This window comes from Lacerta agilis, chromosome 8 (genome assembly GCF_009819535.1).
Source record: "Lacerta agilis isolate rLacAgi1 chromosome 8, rLacAgi1.pri, whole genome shotgun sequence".
Lineage (NCBI taxonomy): Eukaryota > Metazoa > Chordata > Lepidosauria > Squamata > Lacertidae > Lacerta > Lacerta agilis.
The window spans coordinates 60,889,766-60,913,391 of record NC_046319.1 but is presented as its reverse complement, the minus strand read 5'-3'; the positions used below and the strand labels follow the sequence as shown (position 1 = coordinate 60,913,391).

At 45.7% G+C, this 23,626-nt stretch overlaps 1 protein-coding gene across 2 annotated transcripts in view; it reads right to left on the bottom strand.

Annotated features, from left to right (window-relative positions):
- CNKSR1 (connector enhancer of kinase suppressor of Ras 1) overlaps positions 1-22,650 on the bottom strand; it is a 35,111-nt gene extending 12,461 nt beyond the window's left edge. The window contains exons 1-11 of one of the 2 annotated variants that reach the window (XM_033157830.1): positions 22,338-22,647; positions 20,091-20,248; positions 19,130-19,332; positions 18,022-18,106; positions 12,315-12,356; positions 10,882-11,001; positions 9,398-9,457; positions 8,445-8,516; positions 6,693-6,827; positions 3,884-3,969; positions 351-472 (exon numbers count right to left, since the gene is read on the bottom strand). In XM_033157830.1, the coding sequence (XP_033013721.1) occupies positions 351-472; positions 3,884-3,969; positions 6,693-6,827; positions 8,445-8,516; positions 9,398-9,457; positions 10,882-11,001; positions 12,315-12,356; positions 18,022-18,106; positions 19,130-19,332; positions 20,091-20,248; positions 22,338-22,389 (1,135 nt within the window). In that variant the 5' untranslated portion in view covers positions 22,390-22,647. Of the gene's footprint in view, positions 1-350; positions 473-3,883; positions 3,970-6,692; positions 6,828-8,444; positions 8,517-9,397; positions 9,458-10,881; positions 11,002-12,314; positions 12,357-18,021; positions 18,107-19,129; positions 19,333-20,090; positions 20,249-22,337 lie in introns of both variants that reach the window. The other variant, XM_033157831.1, reaches the window with a different exon arrangement.
- Between the last annotated feature and the right edge of the window lie 976 nt (positions 22,651-23,626).

Here is a 23,626-nt window from a genome sequence, read left to right as displayed (position 1 = left end):
TTGTGGGGAAATAATAAAAAGGACACAGCTCTGAGCTCCATGGAGGAAAGGTGGGTTTAAACTAAAATGTAACAAACACACAAAATACAGTGTATGCTCGGGTTGCGAACGCGATCCGTGCGGGAGGCGCGTTCGCAACCCGCAGCGCTGTGTCTGCGCATGCGTGAGTGCCAAAACCCAGAAGTAACCCTTTCCGGAACTTCTGGGTTCGGCGCAGAGAGCAACCCGAAGACACACAACCCGCAGCATTCGCAACATGAGGTATGACTGTAATTAAATTTAAAGGAGTCCAAGAAGCCACGGCAACGTGCAGCTCTCCACCACCGGCAAGCCAACGTCCAAATCCCTACCTGTCCCAGAAGGTTCTTCTAGAGAGCCGTCCGGATGCCATGAATTGGTTGCTTCCTGCTCCTCTTCATCAGCAGGAAGACCTAGAAGAAAATCCGGTCTCCCATCCACCTCAGCAGTCATGCTTTTAAAGGAGGAAAGAAAAGAAAAGAAAAAAACTTGGAGCTCTATCTTTCATAGCAGCTCTGCACTGTTTACCAGATCCTCAGATCCCAGTTGTCTGGCACTTCAGCCACAAGAAGGAGTCCAACAAATGCTGATTAGGCAGCAAAACATGCTGGGACCCAGACAGCTATAGAGGTGGATGTTTGCCCCTGCCTTCCCCCTTGCCCTTCTTCCATTAACACCACACCTTGAGAGATCTTGGCTCTCCATCACAAACACACACAGCTATTCTCCCTAACCACCAGAAATCTAGGACAGGCAGAATCACTAGATTCCAAGGCAATTTGCAGTAGATCAGTAACTGTTTTGTTTTGTTTTGTTTTGTTTTACAACCATTTGCTTAAAACAGCAACTACAGCAAAAGCCTTTTTCTTCCAAATTAGGTTACTGAAAGGAAGAACATTTGAGGGTGGGGGAACCAGGAGTAGATTCATGGGTGAAAACTAAGATTAGTTCTGGTCCTGAAAAGAAATTCTTGAGCAGTGTGTGTGCTCGCTCTGAAGCATTACAATCCTTAATTCACTCAAGGTTCTAGTAAAATTCAAACCAGAATGGTTATACCCAGTGCTTTTTTCTGGGGAGGGGGGACACAGGGGTACGCATACCCTTAAACATTTTGTGAGTCTTTGTCCTTTTGTCCTTTTACTGCATTTATTTTCCCCTATTTAAACTATAAACTGGTGATTTTATTGAGTCAAAATGAGAGTGCCCCTAATATTTTTTTAAAAAAAGCACTGGTTATGCCTGAGATAGAATCATAGAACTATGAAGGGACCCCCAAGGGTCATCTAGCCCAACCTCGTGCAATGCAAAATCTCAGCTAAAGCATCCATGAGAGATGGCCATCCAACCTCTGCTTAAAAACCTGCAAGGAAGGAGAGTCCACCACCTTCTGAGGGAGTCTGTTCCACTGTCAAACAGCTCTTACTGTCAGAAAGCTCTTTATGTCGTTTAGTCAGAATCTCCTTTCTTGTAACTTGAAGCCATTGGTTCGAGTCCTACCCTCTAGGGCAGGAGAAAACAAGCTTGCTCCATCTTCCATGCAACAGCTCTTAAGATAGCTCTCCCAGCAGCATGAGATCACAAAGGGATTTTCTAAGTACCTCTGCCCCTAGTTTCTACTAAGCGAGAGGCCAAGAGGATGGAAAATATTTTATTCTTGGGAAGTTTAAACTTGGTCAGACCTTGGTTTGCACAACAGGAAGGGGGAAAGGTCACTAATTTATTCAAGAGATACTCCATCTGCGCGTTGAACCAGAGAATGCCCCCTCTCTGGGCAAGTTCCAGCATGACCCTTTGCAGTTTCGTTCCCACTGAAAGTATGAGCACAGTGTGATATCATCAGAACTCACTGAGTTGCAGATTTTCTTACAGCTTCTAAGTCAAGTCCACACAACCTTGGGGGGGGGTAATCCAGTGAAGCTGAAGAAGTTGGGAGATTCAGGACAGAGAAAATGAAGGGCATCCTCACACAATGTATATTTATACAGAATTTGTTCCCACGGGATGCAGTGATGACCTACCAACTTAGGGCACTTCTGGAGTGTTGCTATTTTGGGGCGGCATTTGATCACATACTGTACTAGCAAATTCGAAATGAGCATTTAAAGATTATTCGTACAGCAAACATGCTGCCTCCCCCCCCCAAAAAATATATCACTTTCTGTGATAGGGAAAGCAATCCTTGACGGACCAGTCCCACAGTCCACATGTCAACATTTATTTTTAATTTTTTTTCCAAAGGTGGCCTTTGGATTACAATCTATCTTCTTTTCATACCCTGGAAAGCTGTCTTACACTGAGACCACTGACCTGTCTGGCTCAGCACTCCCAGCTCCAGTAGTCAAGGGCAAGATGCTTTCAGAGAGCCTGAGCTGGGACCACGGCTGACATCATCTCCTCCTCTGCTATCATAAGACCAAATGCACACCTCATCTATTTGAAGCCCACAGGAAGAACATGAAGGCGATAGCACTCTTCCACTGTGGATCCCCAGCAGCTGGTACTCAAGAGCAGGGATGGAGGAGGAGAAATTTGATTCGGTATGCATGAGCCTCTTGATCTCAGGGCCATGGGTTCGAGCCCCATGTTGGGCGAAGATATTCCTGCGTTGCAGGGGGCTGGACTAGATGACCCTTGTCCTCCCTTGATTCTATGTCTGGAGGGAAATTTTAAATGGCAGCTCCAAGCTATCTAGTGCTTGGAAACTGTGAAAAAGGGACACTCAAGACAGGTGTCAGTGCAGTGGTGGACCCTGCCAAAATGATCATCCCCAGGCAGGTGTCCCAGGATGCCAACGTCAGCCTTGTCACTCAACACAGATTAGGGTCACTTCATGAATACCTTAGTTTGTTTTTGAAACCCTGCTTATGTGCTTTTTCTTTGTCAACTTCTCTCTCTCTCTCTCTCTCTCTCTCTCACACACACACACACACACACACACAGAGAGAGAGAGAGAGAGAGAAATATGGGTCACAGTTTCAAGTAAAAAACCAGAAAGAATAAGTAAAGGTAAAGGGACCCCTGACCATTAGGTCCAGTCGCGGGCGACTCTGGGGTTGTGACGCTCATCTCGCTTTATTGGCCGAGGGAGCCGGCGTACAGCTTCTGGGTCATGTGACCAGCATGACTAAGCCACTTCTGGCGAACCAGAGCAGCGCACAGAAACGCTGTTTACCTTCCCACCGGAGTTGTACCTATTTATCTACTTGCACTTTGACATGCTGGGAGCTGGTACCAAGCAACGGGAGCTCATCCCGTCGCAGGGATTTGAACCGCCGAACCGCTGTCCTCTGAAAGAGCAAGTAGACCATACCAAACTGAAGCTAGCCCACTCCTCTTATAAACTGTATGATAAACGTCCTGTATTTTTTTTAGTATTTGGAAGCTTGAGTGCACCCAGCACTGACAAAAGGTTACTGGATTGAGCTTAGAAATTCTCAAACTCAAGTATTTTGTAGGCACACAGAAGTTTGCGTAACACAGGAAGCTGCCCCATACAGAGTCAAACCAGAAGCCAATCTAGCTCAGTTTTGACTGGAAGTAGCTCTCCAAACTTTCAGGCCGATGTCCCTCCCAGCCCTACCTGGAGATGCCAAGGATTGAACCTGGAGTCTTTTGAACTCAAAGCAGATTCTCTCTCAGAGCTATGGGCTTCTTAAACCTGATGCTGGAAGTCATTTTCATTCTAGGAGGATAGTCTTGCCCAAATCAACCCCAAATCCATGGCAATACATCTCTTCCTAGCTGTCCCCACTTCGAAACATTCCTCCCAGCATGACTGCCATACTGAGAGTGAGTATGCAAATATCTACATAGCACAGTAGTGGGTCCAAAAGCATAAAATCCCCAGAAACGCTGGATTCCTAACCTGGAAGTCGAAGAAGCGAAACTGGTCGCAGACTCATCACTCTGCAAGCTCAGGGTTTCCACAACATCGAACAAACCTCCCAGCACCTATGGAGCGAACAGACAAGAGTCACCTATCTGTTACAGTCAAGGGGACAGTCTACACTGTGCCTTCTGTATATTGTTGAGATGATGCTTTCACCTTTCCATTGGCTCGGAAATGACACTCCAGGGGACAAGGAAGGATGAGCAAATATTAGTCACAGATTTATTTGGAAATGTGAGATTACTAAGAGACTCTGAAGCACCTGAATGTCCTTTTTGCTCACTTCAGAGTAAGCAACCCATAGCTGCAAAGATACGGTCTAAGGAGGACCACCCCAGCTCCGCTTCATCCAATGCCGAAGACACACCTCTTTACCTGGCTTACCTGGCCTTTGACACCTGAGGTGCATATTTTTAGGACCCACCTTCTTTCTGTGATTTTAAGTTGTTTTGAACCGTTTCTAATATTGTTACCCGCCCTGGGACCTTATAATAATAATAATAATTTTATTTATACCCCGCCCTTCCCAGCCAGAGAACCGGGCTCAGGGCGGCTAACATCAATTAAAATCACAACAAAAAACATAAAAACGATCAATTTAAAATAACAGATTAAAATACAAATTTAAAATTCAATTAAAACTGCAGGTCTCAATTTCAAAATAACCCACCAATAAAAGATGAAGCATAAATATTAAACAGAAACCAACCCAAAGGCCAGGTGGAACAGCTCCGTCTTGCAGGCCCTGCGGAAAGATGCCAAATCCCGCAGGGCCCTGGTCTCCCGTGATAGGCTGTTCCACCAAGTCGGGGCCAATATTGAGAAGGCCCTGGCCCTAGTTGAGGCCAACCTAACGTCTTTGTTGCTCGGGACCTCCAAAAGATTATCACTTGAGGACCTTAAGGTCCTACATGGGACATACCAGGAGAGGCGGTCCCTTAAATACGAGGGTCCCAAACCGCATAGGGCTTTAAAGGTCAAAACCAGCACCTTAAACCTGATCCTGTACTCCACCGGGAGCCAGTGCAGCTGGTAAAGCACTGGATGAATGTGGTCCCGCGGCAAAGACCCGGTAAGGAGCCTCGCCGCGGCATTCTGCACCCGCTGGAGTTTCTGGGTCAGCTTTAGGGGCAGCCCCGCGTAGAGCGAGTTACAATAGTCAAGTCTGGAGGTGACCGTCGCATGGATCACTGTGGCCAGATCAGGGCGAGAGAGGTAGGGGGCCAACTGCTTAATACGGCGGAGATGGAAAAATGCCACCTTTGCTGTGATTGCAACCTGTGCCTCCATAGAAAGAGAGGCATCAAAGGTTACGCCCAAACTCTTGACGGAAGGCGCTGGCACTAGTTGGGCCCCCGCAAGAGATGGGAGTTGGCCTCCCAACCCCATGTCGTCCCGACCCAGCCAGAGGACCTCTGTCTTCGAAGGGTTTAACTTCAACCGGCTCCCACGCATCCATGCAGCCACAGCCTCCAAGCACCTGGCCAGTGTGTCTGGGACCGAGTCAGGGCGGCCGTCCATCAACAGAAAAAGCTGGGTGTCATCAGCATATTGATGACAGCCCAGCCCGAAACTCCGGACAATCTGGGCAAGAGGGCGCATAAAGATATTAAAAAGCATCGGGGAAAGGATTGTGCCCTGCGGAACTCCACACACCAAGGAGTGTCGCGGCGACAATTCCCTCCCTAGCACCACTCTCTGTCCCCGACCTGAGATAAAGGAGCGCAGCCATTGTCGGACTGTGCCCTGAATCCCCACGTCGGCAAGGCGGTGGTCTAAAAGATCGTGGTCGACCATATCGAAGGCTGCTGACAAATCTAAAAGAATCAGCAAGCCCGAACCGCCTCGATCCAGCTGTCTACGAAGATCATCTGTTAGCGCCACCAAAGCTGTCTCGGTCCCATAACCAGGGCGGAAGCCGGACTGAAACGGATCCAGAGCCAATGTTTCATCCAGAAATCCGCTAAGCTGTTCAGCAACCGCTCTCTCAATTACCTTACCCAGGTACGGAAGATTCGAAACTGGGCGGTAATTGGATAGATCTAAAGGATCTAAGGATGTTTTCTTTAAGAGCGGACGCACCACTGCCTCCTTCAATTCCTGTGGGAAAGTCCCTTAGGTTTAAGACCTTAGGTTTAAGGGAGCGAAATAAATAACAACAATTATGATAATGATGATAAGCAGCAGCAGGTCTTGCTCTAGAAGCTCTCATCAGGACTTATACAGGGAGTAATCAGATAAACACCCCTTACATAGAATCACAGAATGGTAGAGTTGGAAGGGACCCTGAGGGTCATCTAGTCCAACCCCTTGCAATGCAGGTAACTCAACTAAATCATATATGACAAGTGCCCCCCCCATCTTCTGCTTAAAAACTCAATGGAAGGAGAGAGTACATAACCTCCTTTCCAGGAGGCTCCTATGCCAAACATGGAGGTGGAGTCAGTCCAGGACCTGAGAAGCTGCTAGCTGACGTTCGGTGGTTTACTACATGGGGCAGCTTCACAGAGATCTCAGGAGGTCCCCATGTGCTTGTTCTAGGCTGGAATATATCTCTGAATAAGGATAATGCCTCCTGCATGCCTGGGTGCAAGATGGAGGTATATGGGGGTGCAAAAACCTTTGACTTTCCTGTAGATTGAATGCTGCCTACTGTACAATGTAAGAGTCCCGTCCTTTGCTTCGCCCATGTTTGCCTCTGGCCTCACCCACCACTGGGAACCAGCTCCCCAGAGCAGTACCCACAGGGAAATGTGGCCTTTGGGCTGTTCTAGGCCTTGTTTACCTTCTGCTGTAGAGGAGAAGACTCAGGGGAACTGGGAGTCCCTGGGGAAACGAGTGGTATTTTCTTCAGCACCAAAGTCACCTGACTTGACGTCTCAAGGAGCTTTTTCACCAGATTCATCCGCGTCCAGCCCACCTACATGGTTGACAGATTGTCTTGCCTTTAATGATATTTTTTAGCTTCAACGTGCTTTTCGTTAAATTCCACATTTTTCGACATTATTTTATTTGAAATATTTTTGTATTTATCTATCTATCTACACTATTATTTGGTGAGCTGATGTAGAAAGGCAGTTTACAAATACTGTAAATAGAAACAACAATCGTCAAATAAGTTAAGCTAAATGAGGGCTGCAAAATTCAAGGCTTGGGCACATTTTATTTTAACACTGGTGACGGAACAGCAGCAGGCTAGCTTAGTCATATGCCTCATCTGCACTAGACATTTAAAGCGATATCATACCACTTTAAACAGTCATGACTTCCCTCAAAGAATCCTCACTAAGGGTGCTGAGTTGTTAGCAGGCCTCTGCTCCCTCCACAAAGCTACAATTCCCAGAGTTCCCTGGGGAGAGGGCTTGATTGTTAAACCACACACTGTTAAACTTCAGCAGCAAAACATCATGGGCCAATCCTACTCCAACAACATCAGCATCACTCCCCACCCCATATCCATTGCCTCAGGTGGCTGCCTCACAATGTCTAATGATAAGGCTGGCCCTATGCAAAAAGCCCTGGGATAAAAGCACTGACAGAACTGGCAATATTCATAAATCAGTAAAAAAAATTAAATAAAATCAGTTGTGCCAGCATACTCTGTCAGTGATCTTAATGGAATTCCATTCTCCAGCAGGAAATGGAAGAATTGCAATTCCTGAAGTTTGATCTACTCATTTGGGTCTCAATAGAGATAATAGTTTCCTTTCCCATTCAAGCGTTAGTTAACTCAGCATTGCCAAGTTGATTGTTTTATCACCTCTCGGGGCTGTAGTAGAGGAGCACCCTGCTTATCTTGCACACATTCTAGATCAAACCGAAATTCCACTATCTGTACTGCATGCATTTCAGGTCCTTCTCTCCTCTGCTCACTCCATGTGCAACACTACCCACTCTGCATCCATGCATCTGCAACTGAGGGTTACACTTCATATGCATGATGAAGGGAACTCTAGCCCCTTAAAGCTTGTGCCACATTAAAATGGATTAGTCTTAAGATGCCAGAAGATTATTGGTTGATTTTGGCAAGCACTAGGCACTTAAGGTTTATTTTAAAAATTGTTACTGACGTGTCACACAAGTAAATAATTTTCTATGTACCCTTAGGCTCCCTCACCAACACAATATTTCTGGCTACAGGCCTGAGCTGCTGCACTCACCAGTTGCTAGCTGCAAATTTACCTATTGCCGTTTTTAAGGAGGAGGCGAAGCACAGATAGCCTATCTTGCCCTCCACAAATGGCTGGATGGCTTTGAAAGAGGATTAGAGAAATTCATGGGGGATAAAGGCATCAACAGCTACTAGCCACTACGGCTATGCTCTGCCTCCACGACTTTCTATCACTACTACCAAACCCACATCAAAACAAGACAAAGCAGTCAAGCAGCAGCATCGCAGGAGGAAATTCTGAGCCTGCCATTAATGAAGACCCATCGAATTTGGCTGCAGCCCACCGCAGTAGCCAACTTAGCATCCTAGTTAGTCCTGCCCAAGTGGTCAGCCACGGAGCCAAATGAGGAACAGGCCCACACTTACCACCACCTGGTTGTTGACTTGCACTATCTCGTCCCCTGGAAGGATGCCGCTGCTGCAGTGCTCAGCCGGGGACTGGAAGGGAGCAACACGTGCAACAAACAAACAAACAAGGTCAAGATCTCCTTTGCTGGAAGGGAGAAGGAGGCAACTTGGACACTCTCACTCTTCGACAAATCCAAGTAAGCAGCTTTCTTGGACAGTGAAAGTTGAGATTGGGGGAGGGCTGGGGAGTTGCTGCAGAGGGGATTAAGTATTAACTTCAAGCTCTGACCTTTGGGGTAATTCCTGCTCAGCAAGGAGGCAAAGGAATGAAGAAACTAGCTGGGCTGAACAGCGTGTGCGCACATACACACACGCGCTAAGGTTTTGGCCAAGCTTCGGATGACACAGTTGGGGTGGGGGTGGGGGGAGAAAGCAAAGCAGGTGGGCTAAGCCACGTTCTGCCTGGCACGATCTGAGGAAGAAATATGAGCTCCCCCACCTCTAGATGAGTTGCTAGTTTTCCCACACAGGCTCATTTCAGAGACCTGAAGTCACTGTGGTGGGGCAGGGCAGGGCACTATTTTAGGACCTAAGTCAATGCTCCCTTCCTCCCTACGGGAAAACCCAGAGTGCGTTTCCAAGAGACCTGCTTAAGCATTCATCCAGATTTGTTGCGGGGAGATGAGGTGATGCTGGCTATATAATGAGCATTTATGCCACTTGACTCACAGGGAGGACAGATGACGTTGCACCAAAGCAAGTGTTTATCCCAGACTTTCCAGTGCATTTTCCTTAGCGTGAAAAGTCTGAGGTTTCAGGGAAGCAAGTTTGTTGCGCAAGACCTCCCACAGTCAACTATAATTGTGCATCTTCAATTTGCCAGCACGAAACCCAATCCCTCTCAAATATAGTGACAGTCTGGGAATGCCCCTAAGACACACATAACCCCCTGTATCTTCTTTCTGACTCACCTCTGGGGCAGTTCCCGATATGAAATGGAGACAGGTGGGCGAGGACTTAATCTCAATGCCCTGAAGAGGAAAAGGTGTAGTAGACATGGTTACTGAAACAAGGTCTTGGTCTGAGACGATGGCAGAAGAGATCTTAGCTCAGTAAAAGAGCACTAACTATGCACACAAAAGTTCCCAGCAATGCTAGGCTGGGCTGGGAAAGACCTGTATAGTATCTGAGTCTTTGGAGACCCATAAATATTCACATATTAATCCGATATCCCACCTTTCCTCCATAGAGTTTGAGGTGGCATACATGGTTTTCCCTCTCCCCATTTTCATCCATACAGCAACCCCTGAAGTACGCTAGGTTAAAAGACAGTAACTGGCCCAAGGTCACCCAATGAGCTTCATGGCTGAGTAGCGATTTGAACCCTGATTTCCCAGCTTCTGGACAGGACCGTAGCAGCCTGACTCAGTATAAGGCATCTTGCTATATCAGCAGAATAAGAGTTGTAATTCAGCAGCAGAGCACCTGCTTTTGCATGCAGAAGTTTGCAGGTGAAATCTCCAGTATCTCTGGTTAACAGGATCAGTTTGCAGAATAGACAATGGTGGGCTTAACTGACTAGAAGCCTGTCTTGGGGGGGGGAGGGCATGAACCCTGGGGGTTTTGCGATGGAACCCAGATCTCCTGTCCTTTCCTCTCTATAATCTTGGTTTTGTTTTGTTTAAAAACACCCGTTGTTTACAGGGTGGCTAGGTGTGCTTAGAGCACAGTAACAGTGAAACTCCAGCTGTCTTAATTTGCCCAGAAGCAATTTTATGTCATGGGCTCACTGCTTTTAAGTACCCAACAACATCCCTGCCTGACTCTGTTTAAGACAACTTAAAGGGAGGAGGGAGAAGAGTTCATTCATCCTGCCTGTGATGAAGGTCAACATTCTTTCAATAAAGTACAATTATTCTGGGGGCTTCCAGGTTGCAGGAGCGGGAACTGACATTTTACTTTGCCAACCCAGCTTTGACAGACGTACATAAACAGGGAAGGCCATGCAGCTGAGGGCCAGAGCACCTGCCTTGCATGCAAAAGGTTCTGAGTTCAATTCCTGGCATCTCCAGGTAGGGCTGGAAAAGATTCCCTGCCTGACACCCTCAAGAGGCGCTGCCAGTCAGTATGGATAAAGCTGAGCAGCGCAAAATGCTGTTTAGCTGCATCATGTTGCTTTGTGGGACTTTCCTACCTCCTCCAGTAGGTACGTAAGTGCTAGTTATTGTGATTGTTATTTATTATTGATTTCCTGCTCCTGTTTCTTATTTCACGTTGGAGCAGTCAAATATCACAACCACCTTTATAAGTGCTGGATATGCACTTTATAACTGGGGGGGGGGCCTTTGCACTCAGCTCTTTTGCCTGCGACGGCCTTGGAAAAGAAAAGAAAAGAAAAGAAAAGAAAAGAAAAGAAAAGAAAAGAAAAGAAAAGAAAAGGGCCTGCCAGGCTCACCAGACTGTCCTCTGGACCAGCTGCCACAAGTTCCACTGTCTCCAAGATGGCAGTTCGATGCAGGAGTTCAGCTGGACTGTAATTCAAGATGTGCTCACAGATTCCTGAGATGTGTCTGCCCTGCAGGGCGCAAAGAGGGGGAAACTCATTCTTTTAGAAGAAGCTCTCTTCCTTACCTCTCTGACAGAAGTAAGAACAAATGCAATTGGAGGCACAAGATCCTCCTAGATCTTCCCCTACCCTCTGATTTTTTAAAAATGCATTTGCTAATTGGGAGGTTACATGCACACCATAAATTTATAGCACATTTACAGCACTTTCATGGTCATGGCTTCCCCCAAGGAATCCTGGGAACTCACTGAGCTACAATTCCAGGAAACTTAACAAACTGCATTTCCCAGGGTTCTTAGTGAGAATCAACATGCTTTAAATGTATGGTGTGGATGTGACCTGGGCCAGGAAGCATAATGCGGACCGGTCTCCTGCTATTTCCCAAATGGGATAAATATGGTTTTGATGCAGCTTACTCCATCGTAAGACTATGCTATTTACCTAGATTACGCCAACTGTTCAATTTTGAAAGAAAAATAATTGCTCCCAGTTCACTCTCTCCATACTATTCATAGTTTTTAATAAATCAATAGGTTGTTTCAGGCTTCCACAATGTGATGCGCTCTAGTTGTTGCTGGACTCCAACTTCCATCAGCTAGCATGGCTGATGGTCATGGATGATGGGAGTTGTAGTCCAACAACATCTAGAAGGCATCATATCAACTACTGTACTCCAGTTCTACAGAACGATCTAGTTTAGCTGTTTTATCTGTATTTAGTAAACAAAAGCAAAACTTTGAAACTGTCAAGCTTGCCTAATGTTATATTTATTTGGAGTTGGCATGCTTTCATCATCCCTAATGAACTTAAAAAATGGGAAATATGCTGTTTTGGAACATTTTCTGCTGTACTTCCCTGGTGTGCACAAGTCCAGGACAGAGGCGGCGGACACATTTCTCATGCCAGTAAAACATACTTGGCCATCTGAGGGGGCTTGTGTATTTGACAATGTCCAATTAAAGGGACCTGACCCCCCTCCCCAAAAAAGCTGTCAGCCGAAGCAGTGGTGGAGCTTCATGCTCCGGCGCCAGCAGTGGGGTGGTGTGGGGTGGTGGAGAGCAGGCAGGGACGGGGCTGGTGCGCATCCTGGGGACATGGCACCCAGTGTGGGTGGGGGGGCAGCCGCGATGGCACCCCACTAGGATCGCAGTACCGGTGTGGGTGGGTGGGGGGGCAGCAGTGATGGCACCCCACTGGGATCACGCTACCATCGGCGGTGCGCTCCCCCCACACTCCTCTTCCTCTGCCAGTGAGCCCAAGAATTTAAAGCAATATTCCACATCAGGCCTCATCTCATAGTGCATTCCACCCACAGTACTTACAATCAGTAAAATCCGGTCCTCCCTCTCAGACACAGTGTAGTCCTGCAAGTACAAATGCAAAGAAAACCAAGCTAGACTCTTCAAACTATCCCAGAAACAGGTAAGAACTAGGGTCCTTCCAGATCACCTGTTCACCTGAGCATTCATCCTGATTTGTTTGCAGGGAGATTAGATGAGGTTGTTTATTCAATGAGAATCCATTCTGATTTGATTATGGGGAGGGAGGTTAAATGCTGCTGCATCAAAGCAAGTGTGATCCCACACTTTCCTCTGCATTTACTCATCACTTTGCTTATCATGAAAAGCCTGATCTTTTTGGAGAAGCAGGTTTGTTGCACAAGACCTCTCAATCAACAATAACTGCATAGCTTGAATTCCCCAGTATGCGACTGAAACCCACCCAAAGATAGCAACAGCCTGGAACCAATTGTTCATTCAAAAACAGCAAGGAGTCTCTCTGAGTGTGCCAGTGACCAGGGAAACAAGCTCACCTGCGCAGGTGTAGTACAGATTGCATGTTAATTCCCTCCAATGCCTACCCCTACCAGTTGCTTCATCCACACTCCTAACTCTGGGTGCCTCCAGGCGGTCTTTATCTTGCAGGCCTATACCAGAAACTTAGGTTTGCACAATTAAAGTGCTTGGCCCCAAAGGACTTTCTGCAGTTAGGAAAGTGATGGGGAAATGCACCAAAATGTGTGGGATGAACAAATGATCAACAGGAAGATATGTAGACAACCCTGCAAGCAAATCAGGATGAATGTTCATTGTCAGATAACTGCCCTGTAAACAAATCAGAACGCTCAATAAAGGCTGGGCATATTCCAACTACCATGCAAGTTTTGTGCAAGCAAATCAAGCTGAATGCTAAGCAGAGTATCTGGAGGAGCCATGAGAATGGTGGGTAATGGCTGCTAGATCCTAGGTTTGGCTCAGCTTCCTTCTCAGGGTCAACAAGGGATGGATATATTTTCCACATGGCATACCACTGACCATATTCCCTGCAGCATTAAAAACACACACACAGAAAAATAAGAACACCATGGATGCATTTCGGGGGGGGGGGGGGTTGGTGTGAGAGAGACTAAAACAGCCTTCCAAAATCTGGTGGCCTCCAGATGTTTTGGTATATAACATCCATCAGCCCAATCCAGCACAACTGTAGTTCAAAATACAATCTAGAGGGCACCAGGTTGAGGAAAGCTGTACTACAGACGACAGCTCTGTCTTTTCATCTGCTATCCAAAACTCAAGGCAAGTCTCATCAAGCTGTGCACGCATGGCACCTTAAATGTGCACAAGCGTGCATCTGCATGTGTGTACATTAGAGGAAAGTTGCCCTGAGGGATCTGGCTTTTAGCTATGACAGCCAGAAAGATTGTGCAGTCATCAATCATGTGCGTTCCACTCGATGGTATGCCAGGATCAAGAAAGATCACACTGACTAGGGCATCTTATCTTCAAACACTGACCTTCCCCCAGTTACGTAGGGCATTAGGTTCCAAGTAATGCCATGCACACTTCTCAGAGGGAGGTACACATTCCAGAAAATGATGTGTTTTTGGATGCAATTATACTGGAGATAAAATGACTATTTACTGTTCTGCTCACCACATGCTGATCCAATGGATTTTTAAAATATCCCCTTAGATCCCCTCTTAAAGAGAGAGAGAGAGTGTGTGTGTGTGTGCACTGGTTAGAGTGCTGGACTAGGACCTGGGATACCGGAGTTAAAAACCCCAAACAACCTCCTCCAAGGAGCTCAAAGTGGCACAAACTGTTCTCCCTCTCCTCATCTCATCCTCACAACAACCCTGTAAGCTAGGCCAGACTGAAAGAAAAATGACTGGCCCAAGATAACCCAGTGAGCTTCACTGCTGAGTGAGCTTCACTCCCAGGTCATAGTGCAACTCCACTCTAACCACTACTACACCATACTGGCTCTCATACATGCATCCAGCAAAAGGACAAAATGGAGACAATGCATTATCAGGGGCAGGCGCCAGAATTCAGAGACTGTTCCAGTTAAAGAGAGACCATTTGAAGATATAACAGTCCTGCACTGGAGCACAATTAGAAGGAGTCTTGAGATCTCTTTAAAATACAAACACTATGTTTTAAAGTCTCTGCCCCCTCCTCCAACACGCACCACCCTCAGGCTCCAGGCTCAAGCCCCAAGTCTCAGGACCAGAGACTCAGATTTCCCAGCAAACACTAATGACAGGAACCCAACTGCACAAACAAAACAAATAATTGTGGGAAGAGGGGAAGGGAAAAAATGGAAGAGAGTGAAAAGCAAAGTACTAAGAGACACTATGAAAGAATATGAAAATTTCAGAATACGCACATCTAAGCCCTACCCTAAAGGCTGGAGGTTTGCAGATCACAGCTGAATGAAGACCTTCTCCCACCACATTCCCAGCTTCCCTTCCCATCTGTCAAAATGAGTTGGAACATTCTTCTTTCCTGGCCATTTGTATTTTTTTTTTATCTTAAAAGCACTACAGAACGAACAATACAGGCTGCGTGCCCACCATATATTTAAAGCACACCCACTCCATGGATCTGAACTGTAATTTACCCTTCACACGGCTACAATTCCCTTACCAAATTACAGTCCCCAGGATTTGTGGTGTGTGTGTGTGCGCACACTTTAAATGTGCTTCAAACGTACAGTGTGTACACAGCCCTAAACAGAAACCGACACACAACAACAACAACAACAACCTTTGCTTCAAAATGACATAAAATATCATTCACCTGGTAGGGCACCCCTAAAGATCAAATGGTTTTAGTAGAGGTAAAACGTTTCCACTTATAATACTACAATGGGAGGTGGGGGGAAACTCACCTCAAGTTTCTAGCTACGGTACTTCTACTTAGATAAAGAAGCCTAATTCTTTAGTTTCTTCTGCAACATGGCACACCTTGTCACACCCCTCCCCTCCCCTCCCCTCCCAGCTCTTTTAAGAAATCTATAGCATGGAGCTTTTGACAATTTCTTGCTATTACGACCTTCACACTTTCCTTCTTTTCCTTTCCCATGCTCTCGTCTAGAGCTGGCGGGATTTTCCAGTAGGACCATTTGTCATCAAGTCCCTCCAGCTCATTCCACAGATTCCATTGCAGAAGGTCACACAGAGAAGGAACATTTTACAAAGAAGCTACCTACTGCTGTGCCTACCTGTAAAAGCTTGCCTCAAGAGACTTTCTCTCTCTCTCTGTCTCCCCTCAGCGCATATGCTTCCTTTCCCTGGGCTACATCCAACTGAAAACGGAGATTCCCCAAACTCAGCTATCCAGCCCTGACCCCGATCCCAAAGCGTGACTCACTGGATTATTTCTACAAAAAACAAGTCGCTCCCTCACCCCCGTCCAGTTTTGTTTACCTCGCTCTTCTCGGTCTCACTCCTCCCACCCATTTCTGGTCAGCTGCCATTTCCCTCAGTTCATTCAAGTTCAGAATAGGGTGTCTCATCCTCTGTCAGCCAACAATGAACCACAGAGCTTGGCACCCTACAACCCACAGATGGATGGCCTCTCTGATCCAAACTTGGGGGCGGCCATCTTTCTGGAGCAGCGTACCTTTAAAGTACACTCAAAACATGTTCTTCCTCTCAAAGAATTCTGGGCCCTGTAGTTTACCCCTCACAGAGTTGCAATTCCCAGAAACCCTTAAACTACAGGGCCCAGAATTCTTTTTGGGAGGGGTTTACTTCGAATGTGCTTTAAAGGTGTAGTACATACACAGCCTTTATTTCATTTCTGAACAGTTTCCTAGGAAACACGCTAAACTAAGGAATTAACAATAGAAACGTCAACCCAATTTCAAATCCAACACAAACACAGACCGGGAGAAGAATCTCCACTGAAAAGGCTTGTTGAAAAAGGAAGGTTTTTGAAAAACATTGAAATGACAATGGAGACAGCACTTGTCTCATGTGTTGTGGAAGGGAGTTCCGAAGGATAGGCCCAGTTCTTACATCATAAAACAAACCTCCTGATGTAATGGTATCTGCAAGAGGCTCATTAAACTTCAGGCCAATTTGCAGAGAGTTGCTTAACACTACTCAGCTATGTACATACAATATATTTAAAGCACCTCCTTCCAAAAATAATGGGAACTGTTGTTTAGCACCATAGAGCTATAGTTTCCACCACCCTTAAACTACAGTTCTCAAAATTCTTGGGGGCAGGTTTTAAATGTACTGTATGGTGTTTACACAACCTCGGTTTTGAAATCACACCAAACCGCATTTAATGAAGCTTCCCTGTGGATTATTATTGTTGTTATTCAAACTTACAGCCCACTCTTCCTCATAAGCATAAACTCCAAATGAGTTACATTTTAACACACAAAGAAAAACACTTCACACAAAGTTCAAAAAACACCATAGTAATTTCTTCCAATTACTATAACAGCAAACAAAAGCAGATCACAGGAGCACTTAAAAGATAGCTAGACAAAAAGAAAAGAAAATTCATAGCCATGCATGTTCTGTTTAAAGCACCAAAAAGAATAAAGAACCACAGCCTCCTTAGGGAAGGTACAGTATTTCACAATTAGGTTCTTCAACTGGGCAAGACACTCTTTGAACCACATTTGGCACTCAGAATAAGGCCTCAGGCACTGAATGGAGAATACACACAGGGACACCTAAATGAAGGAAGTGCTATAGTGTGGATGCCTGAAATGATAAACCATAGTTCGGTCTGCTACTCCTCCCCTGAAACAGGAATGCCAAACATACCGAAAATGAAATCATAGTTAGATCACCTGTACACTGAGAGGCTCAAATCAGGATATGTGTTCTAACCTATGGTGCACTGTCCAAATGGAGTGAAGGAAATCAATATTAAATTGCCTTTCTGTGTGTTGGTGGGGAAGAATTTGGGACATATGGAGGAAGTCTTACGAACACTCTCGACAATGTAAGTGGATCACAACTCACCATGTCCCAGGGTGAGGCTTCAGTTAAGTATGTGACCATGGTGTGAGAGCATGAGACCAGCTCAAGAGGCACAAAAATAAAACCAGCATCAAACCACATGATAGTCTGGGTGTGTCCTGCATATGGGGAAAGCCTGTGATAAAGTGCATCCCCATCTGTGGGGAGCCGTCAGCAAATCGTCATAGGGTACAGCACGCATTTGGGGAAAACATTTGTCCAACAACTCCTAAAGCATGTTGAATTATGAATTCTTCACGTAGTGTTAGAAAGTCCACAACCTCCTGTGGACCAAACTCATTTCAAGTCAAGCATTCAGCTCATGGGAAGCCCGCAAACAGGATCTGAGCACACCAAATCAGCAGGGCTTTCCCTCCTTGTGATTCCCAGCAACTGCCATTCAGCAGCATAGAGCAGGTGTCAGTTCCTGGAGTCACAGCACAGCCTGCATCTATAAAGTCTGTGGTCCCTGAAACATGTACACCCAGCTTGCTAGGAGTGAGAAAGGACTAGAGAAGACCCAACAGAGCCAGCACACCCAAATCATCTTGCCTTCCCATTGCAGGGCAGCTAATCACCTCTGGATAGTAGTACATAGATTTATGGCAGTCAAAGACCCATGGAAGAGGCCACTGGACATTCTGGCTTTCAGAATACTTTCAGATGGTGGCACGAATAGGCACTTATTCTCCCAGAGAGGGCCAAAGCTAAGCTTCCCTGAAAATGCACATTATAGGCATTGCCTTTGAACAACTTACCGCTTTCATAATCTCTGCTAGATCTCCACACAGCCAGATGATGTCTTTGCTGGCTGAATAATCATTAAGGTGGGAGAAGAGATACCTGCAAGAAAAGATCAATAAGCCTGCTTGCTACATACCAATACCCCCTTACTTGATACTCGGAGGCCCCACTCTCCACCTGACTTTGGTATTACAGGTAAGTAATACGGCACTGAAAAGAGAAACACTGCAAAAGCAAACAAAACCGTGCTAAACAAACCATCAGTCTGATGTGGTATGTGGCAGCTTCCTATGTTCTCATAGAGTCTGAAAAACTGCTAACATCTGGCTCCAATTTGGCTCTCGGAAAAATGGCCTCCTACTTGATAATGCTGAGCTCTGGCATTGGCCCAGCGGCAGTGGGTGTCTGAAGCTGAACACAGGACCTCCAATTTCCCTTGGTACCTTTTCTCTCAGACCAAAGGGATGAAGACACAAGCTCAAGGTTCACTCCTTATCTCCCCTTGGGTACAGAACTCTCCAAGTGAATCATCATTTAAACACTCCCAAACCCTTTCCATTCCACACACCCATCTCCCTTAAATCTGCATGAAACCTTTCCCCTCTCCAGCCCTTTTACACTATTTTCCTCTAGGCCATTAAGTTAATTCAGTGCACAGATTACCTCCCCTCCACTGCCCCAAAGTGGATAACAAGAAGCAGTATCTGTGTGTGGGAAACATTTGGCCTTCTGGATGTTCCCATCAGTCACAGCAAGCATACCCAATAGCCAAGAATGATAGAAACTATAGTTCAGCAACATCTGGGGGGCCAAAAGTTCCCAGACCTGGTCTACACCAATGGGGTCTGTGACAAAAGGCTGCAGCGTGGAACTCTACTGTTCAGGATCCCAGCCACTCCACTCCATCTCCCAACTTGTTTTCCGTTCTCCCCTAAGAGCCAGTCAGTGTTCCAGGACCACAGAGCATTACTCAGTCCTCATTTGACTGTTTGGGAGGTTCATTTACAAACACACAACTTTGCTCTTTTGGATGGGAGGTGCCATTTCCATGACATAAACAGCACTCACAGCCTGAACATTAGAAATAAAGGGAATGGAGAAGATGATCAAGACAATATTTACCTGTTGAGCCATAAGAAGAGACCCTTTGCAGCGCCAATCAGCTCCACCACACAGGCCAGGAGGTCCGAGGAGGGTCTCTCCATAGTGTATCCGTCGTAGGTGCTAACTTTCCTATGGCTCAGGATGAAGGTTTGAATCGTCCTTACAATGCCTTGCAGCTTCTCAGTCAGCACCTGCAGGTTGGTCGTTGCCAGGTCATAGTTCTAGGGAGAGGGAAACAAGCCCAGCTACCCTCACTAATGGAAACAAAGGCTTCTATGCAGCTAAGTTTCCCTCAAAGTAGGGGGGTGGAATTTGGTTCAGTTCGCATTTAAAGGAGAAATTAAACCAAATTCGCACTTTTCAAAATGAGTACTCAAACACAGCCATGCTTTGAAACTGACACTTCTCTTAACTTTGCAGTGCAGTTTCCCAGCCAAACAATGCTTACAAAAAAATAAATAAATACATATATCAAGGGAAAGCATGCAGAAAAATGAAGGTATCGGTGAAAATAACATACAAAAATGCATTATATTAGGAGAAACTGCTCGCAAAAATAGGTGGTCACAACTGCATAACTGCACAACTGTGTTAAGTGTTGCATGAAAATGCTGGAGTTTTTTTTTTTATGAAGATACATATACAGAGAAGATTGATAGAAGAGATCTGTATGAGAGACAGACTGGAGCGACTGATTAAAAAAGAGAAAATCCATAGTACAAAGGCTAGTCTAAATGATAAAGTTTTCAAAAGAAAGAAGGGAGGGAAGGTTCCCCCCTGAATCTCCATAGGGCAGGGCCTGCTGCGCTAAAGGTTTGCTCCCTAGTGAAGTTCAACTGAATCTCATGGGCGGAACCACCTTAAGGACCCCGTCATAAGATGCCGATAGTTGAGGTGGAATATAAGGAATCAGATGGTCCTTAAGGTACTTCAGAGGCCCAAGTTGTTGAGGGATTTGTGTTCACAGCCATGCGCTCACCAATACACAGAGCTGCTCCACAGCTTCCAGAAGCAGCTCCTGATGGCCGACACGCCTCATGCCCAGATCCTCCAGGTCCCGATAGGACAGATGAAGCAGCCCCTTCCCAGCCAGGCCCCACGTCTCAAAGGGATAGTCTTGTAACACCGGATCCAATCCTAAACGCAGGAGGGGAAAGCATTTGATCCTCTTTCTTTCATGAAACGGGCCCATAAGTTTTGGAAAGAGCCATAGAACAATGGCAGGGCACTTGCTTGGCATGCAGAAAGCCCCAGGTTCAACATTTATTTTAAAAAAAAAAAGAACTGTGAAATAAATGTCATTTTTACCTTTGCATAGTAGGTTAGTTTCTAAACACACTCACACAGCCCCCCCCCCCCCGTCTTCCATCCAGGCATGCAAGAAGCATTATCAGAGCTCAAGGACTCTGTTTTCTACAGCTGATAACAAATTTGGCAAGGCTTACAGAATCTCATATTTTAACTTTGAAATCACATGTTTGGGGGAGTCTTGGGAGGGAGCAGAAGAGAGAAAGACGTTGTCAAGCATCATGTGGCCACAAATATTTTTTATGACTTTGGTTTGTTTCCCAAAATCAGAGATTGGGAAGCTGTGCCCCTCAAGATCTAGTGTGACTACAACTCCCATCATCCTTGACTGTTGGCTATGCTTTGGGAGGTGGGGGTGGCCAATAGGAGTTGGAGTCAAACAACAGATGAATTAGCAGCTGTGATTTTTCATTGCAATTACTTTTTTTTGGCCTTTGCTGGTCGTTGCATTTTAAATTGTAATGACCCGCCCTGAAATCAGTAGCGAGGAAGAATAGGACATTAATTCTTTATACTAACACTTCTACAAGACCAAGATTCCATGTTCCTGCCCTAAATCTAATTACAAATTACGGCTGTTTTATTTTAAATGGTTGTGACCTGTCCTCAGATTATTATTATTATTATTAACCACCTTTCATCGTAAGATCTCAGGGCAGGATAAGTGAGAAGTGGGATAGAATGCTGAACTTCATTTGTGGCAACCCGCCCTGCAACCTGCTGGTGATGGCTGAGTAATAAATTGATTAACAGTAACAACATAAATTCTGTAAACAAACACATCTGGAAGACAAGGCTTCTCTTCCCTGTCCTAAATCTAATTAGTTTTTTTTTTTTTTTTTTTTTTTTTTTGCAAACAAATGAGGACTTGGCTGATCTTCCTCTTCCCAGCCACCTCATAGTTTTCCAGTTCCGTTTCCTTCAGGGCCAGATTTAGATTTGATGAGGCCTTAAGCTACTGAAGGTAATGGGGCCCATTATATGTCCAGCTGTCCTTTGTCAACAACAAATTGTTGCTGTTTTTTTGTGTTGAATATATGCTATATCAGGCATCCTCAAAACTTGGCCCGCCAGATGTTTTGGGACTACAATTCCCATCATCCCTGACCACTGGTCCTGTTAGCTAGGGATGATGGGAGTTGTAGTCCCAAAACATCTGGAGGGCCAAGTTTGGGGATGTTTGTGCTATATGGTAATTTATAGACCTAATAGGTATCTAAAGCCATTTGCACATAACAAATAGGAGCCTACACAACTCAAAACACTGTTGCTGTATGTAGGTTTTATTTTGTTTTTTATCTTATATTTTGGAAATGTACATCCAGGGTTGTTTTTTTCCTTTAATTTTTTTTTGGGGGGGGGCCCAAGAGAGTGGGAGCCTAAGCTATAGCTTGTTTAGCTTATACTTAAATCCGGCACTGGTTTCCTTGCTCTCCCAGGTCTGCAAATTTGGAAAGAGGGCTGCCCTATGTTAAGAAGCCAAAAGTGGGCAAAGGAGGAGGAGAAAATCATGTCCGACAGCTACCTCCAGATCCTTTCCTTACCTCTCCACAGTCAACACATGGAAAAAAAATCAGGTATGTTATGGCAATCACAACACTGTTTGGGGGAGTGGCTTCTCCTCCCACTCCATTGGACAGGTAGTAACCCCTTGGCCAGGTAAGAAGGGCCTGCCCAGAGCAGGAATGTGCTTCATTCCTGTGGGCAAAGAGGTCGGCTCTTATTCACTCATATCATCTCTGTCATAGTTGCAGTTTTAGCTCAGATTTGCACCTCCTGGTTTCGACCAGTTCCTCGAGTATGGGCCAGCCTCGAGTCCCATGGAGGCGCAATAGCCGGATACAGAACCCTCCCAGCAACACACACCTGTCTGATTTAGGGGTAAAAGATTCCCCAAAAGTTCAGCTCTCCCTCTCACCTCTCATCCAGGCCACCACCATCTTAGTATTCCAGGTGGAGATGGGATCCATGTTCCAAGTCCTGGGTTAGTCCCTTCTCGACACTCCTATTCGAGGAATATGTTTCCGTTCCAGGGAAATCACGGATGAAACTCAAGACGCACCTGCAGGTTCCAGCAGGTAACTCCCAGCTGGGTTTCTGGTTGGTCCGCCCACTTGTCACTCGGCAGTAAAGCTCGCCTTCTCTAAAACGCTGGGTTGTCTAAGGCAGTTAGTAAATGTTGTTCAGCTGCCCCCCTTTGGGGAATTGGGAAAGGTAGAGGGGGCAGTTCACCCCCGTTCACAGAGGCTCTCATTCTCCAAGCCTTGGGTGCTGATAACCTTTTGGCTGCTAAGGAGGCACACAATCCCGCCCCATTTTCGAGCGTCTGATTCAACAGGATGCCACACAAACCAGTTTCACCGCCTTGTCTAACTTCCTTAAAGGTACAGTGCATTTATCACTCTGAAGTTTGCCTTCAAAGGTAAACTTGCAGTCTTATACACGCTTATGGGAGGGCAAGTCCACCTAAAATATGCAGGAATATAACTTCTCAGTAAACACACAGTGATGAAAAGGGCTGTGTAGGGGGGGTCCTTCTGCACAAAGAGGTGTGCCATTTATCATTTGCACAATTGGCCCAGTAGGCCCTGGCGAGTGATTGATGGTGTTGAAAATATTCCTGAACTGCCCTTCATCAGAAGATTCCAGGGCTGGGTGCAAAACTGAAACAATGCACACAACATAAAAAAGCAGAAAATGAAAAACTAAAATCTAAACACCTAAAATGAAGGGAGAACATATTTATTTATTGTTTACATTTATATCCTGCATTTCCTGCAAGGAGTTCAAGGTATGGTTCTCTTCTCCATTTTTATTCTCAAAACAACCCTGTGAAGTAGGCTAGGCTAAGAGACTGAGACTAGTCCAAAGTCACCCAGTGAGTTTCATGGCTGAGTTGGGATTTGAAGCTTAGCCTCACAAGTCCTAACCACTACACCACATTGGGTCTCAAAAAAGGTGAAGAAGCAGTTCTGCCTAAAATTCTATCTAAAATTTCTGGTCAAATAGCAAAGATTGTAATGTTGGTGTCAGAAAATATTTTTTTTAAAAATCATTTATTTTCCACAGCAGCAGCACCATCAACATTCATATTGTACCCCATTGGCATTTATTTCAACGATTTCTCACATGGAAAAAGGTAAAGGAATGGTGTCTGGCACATCAGTGAACTGGAGACAAAACCTGTGGCTGGTGACCATTAACCAT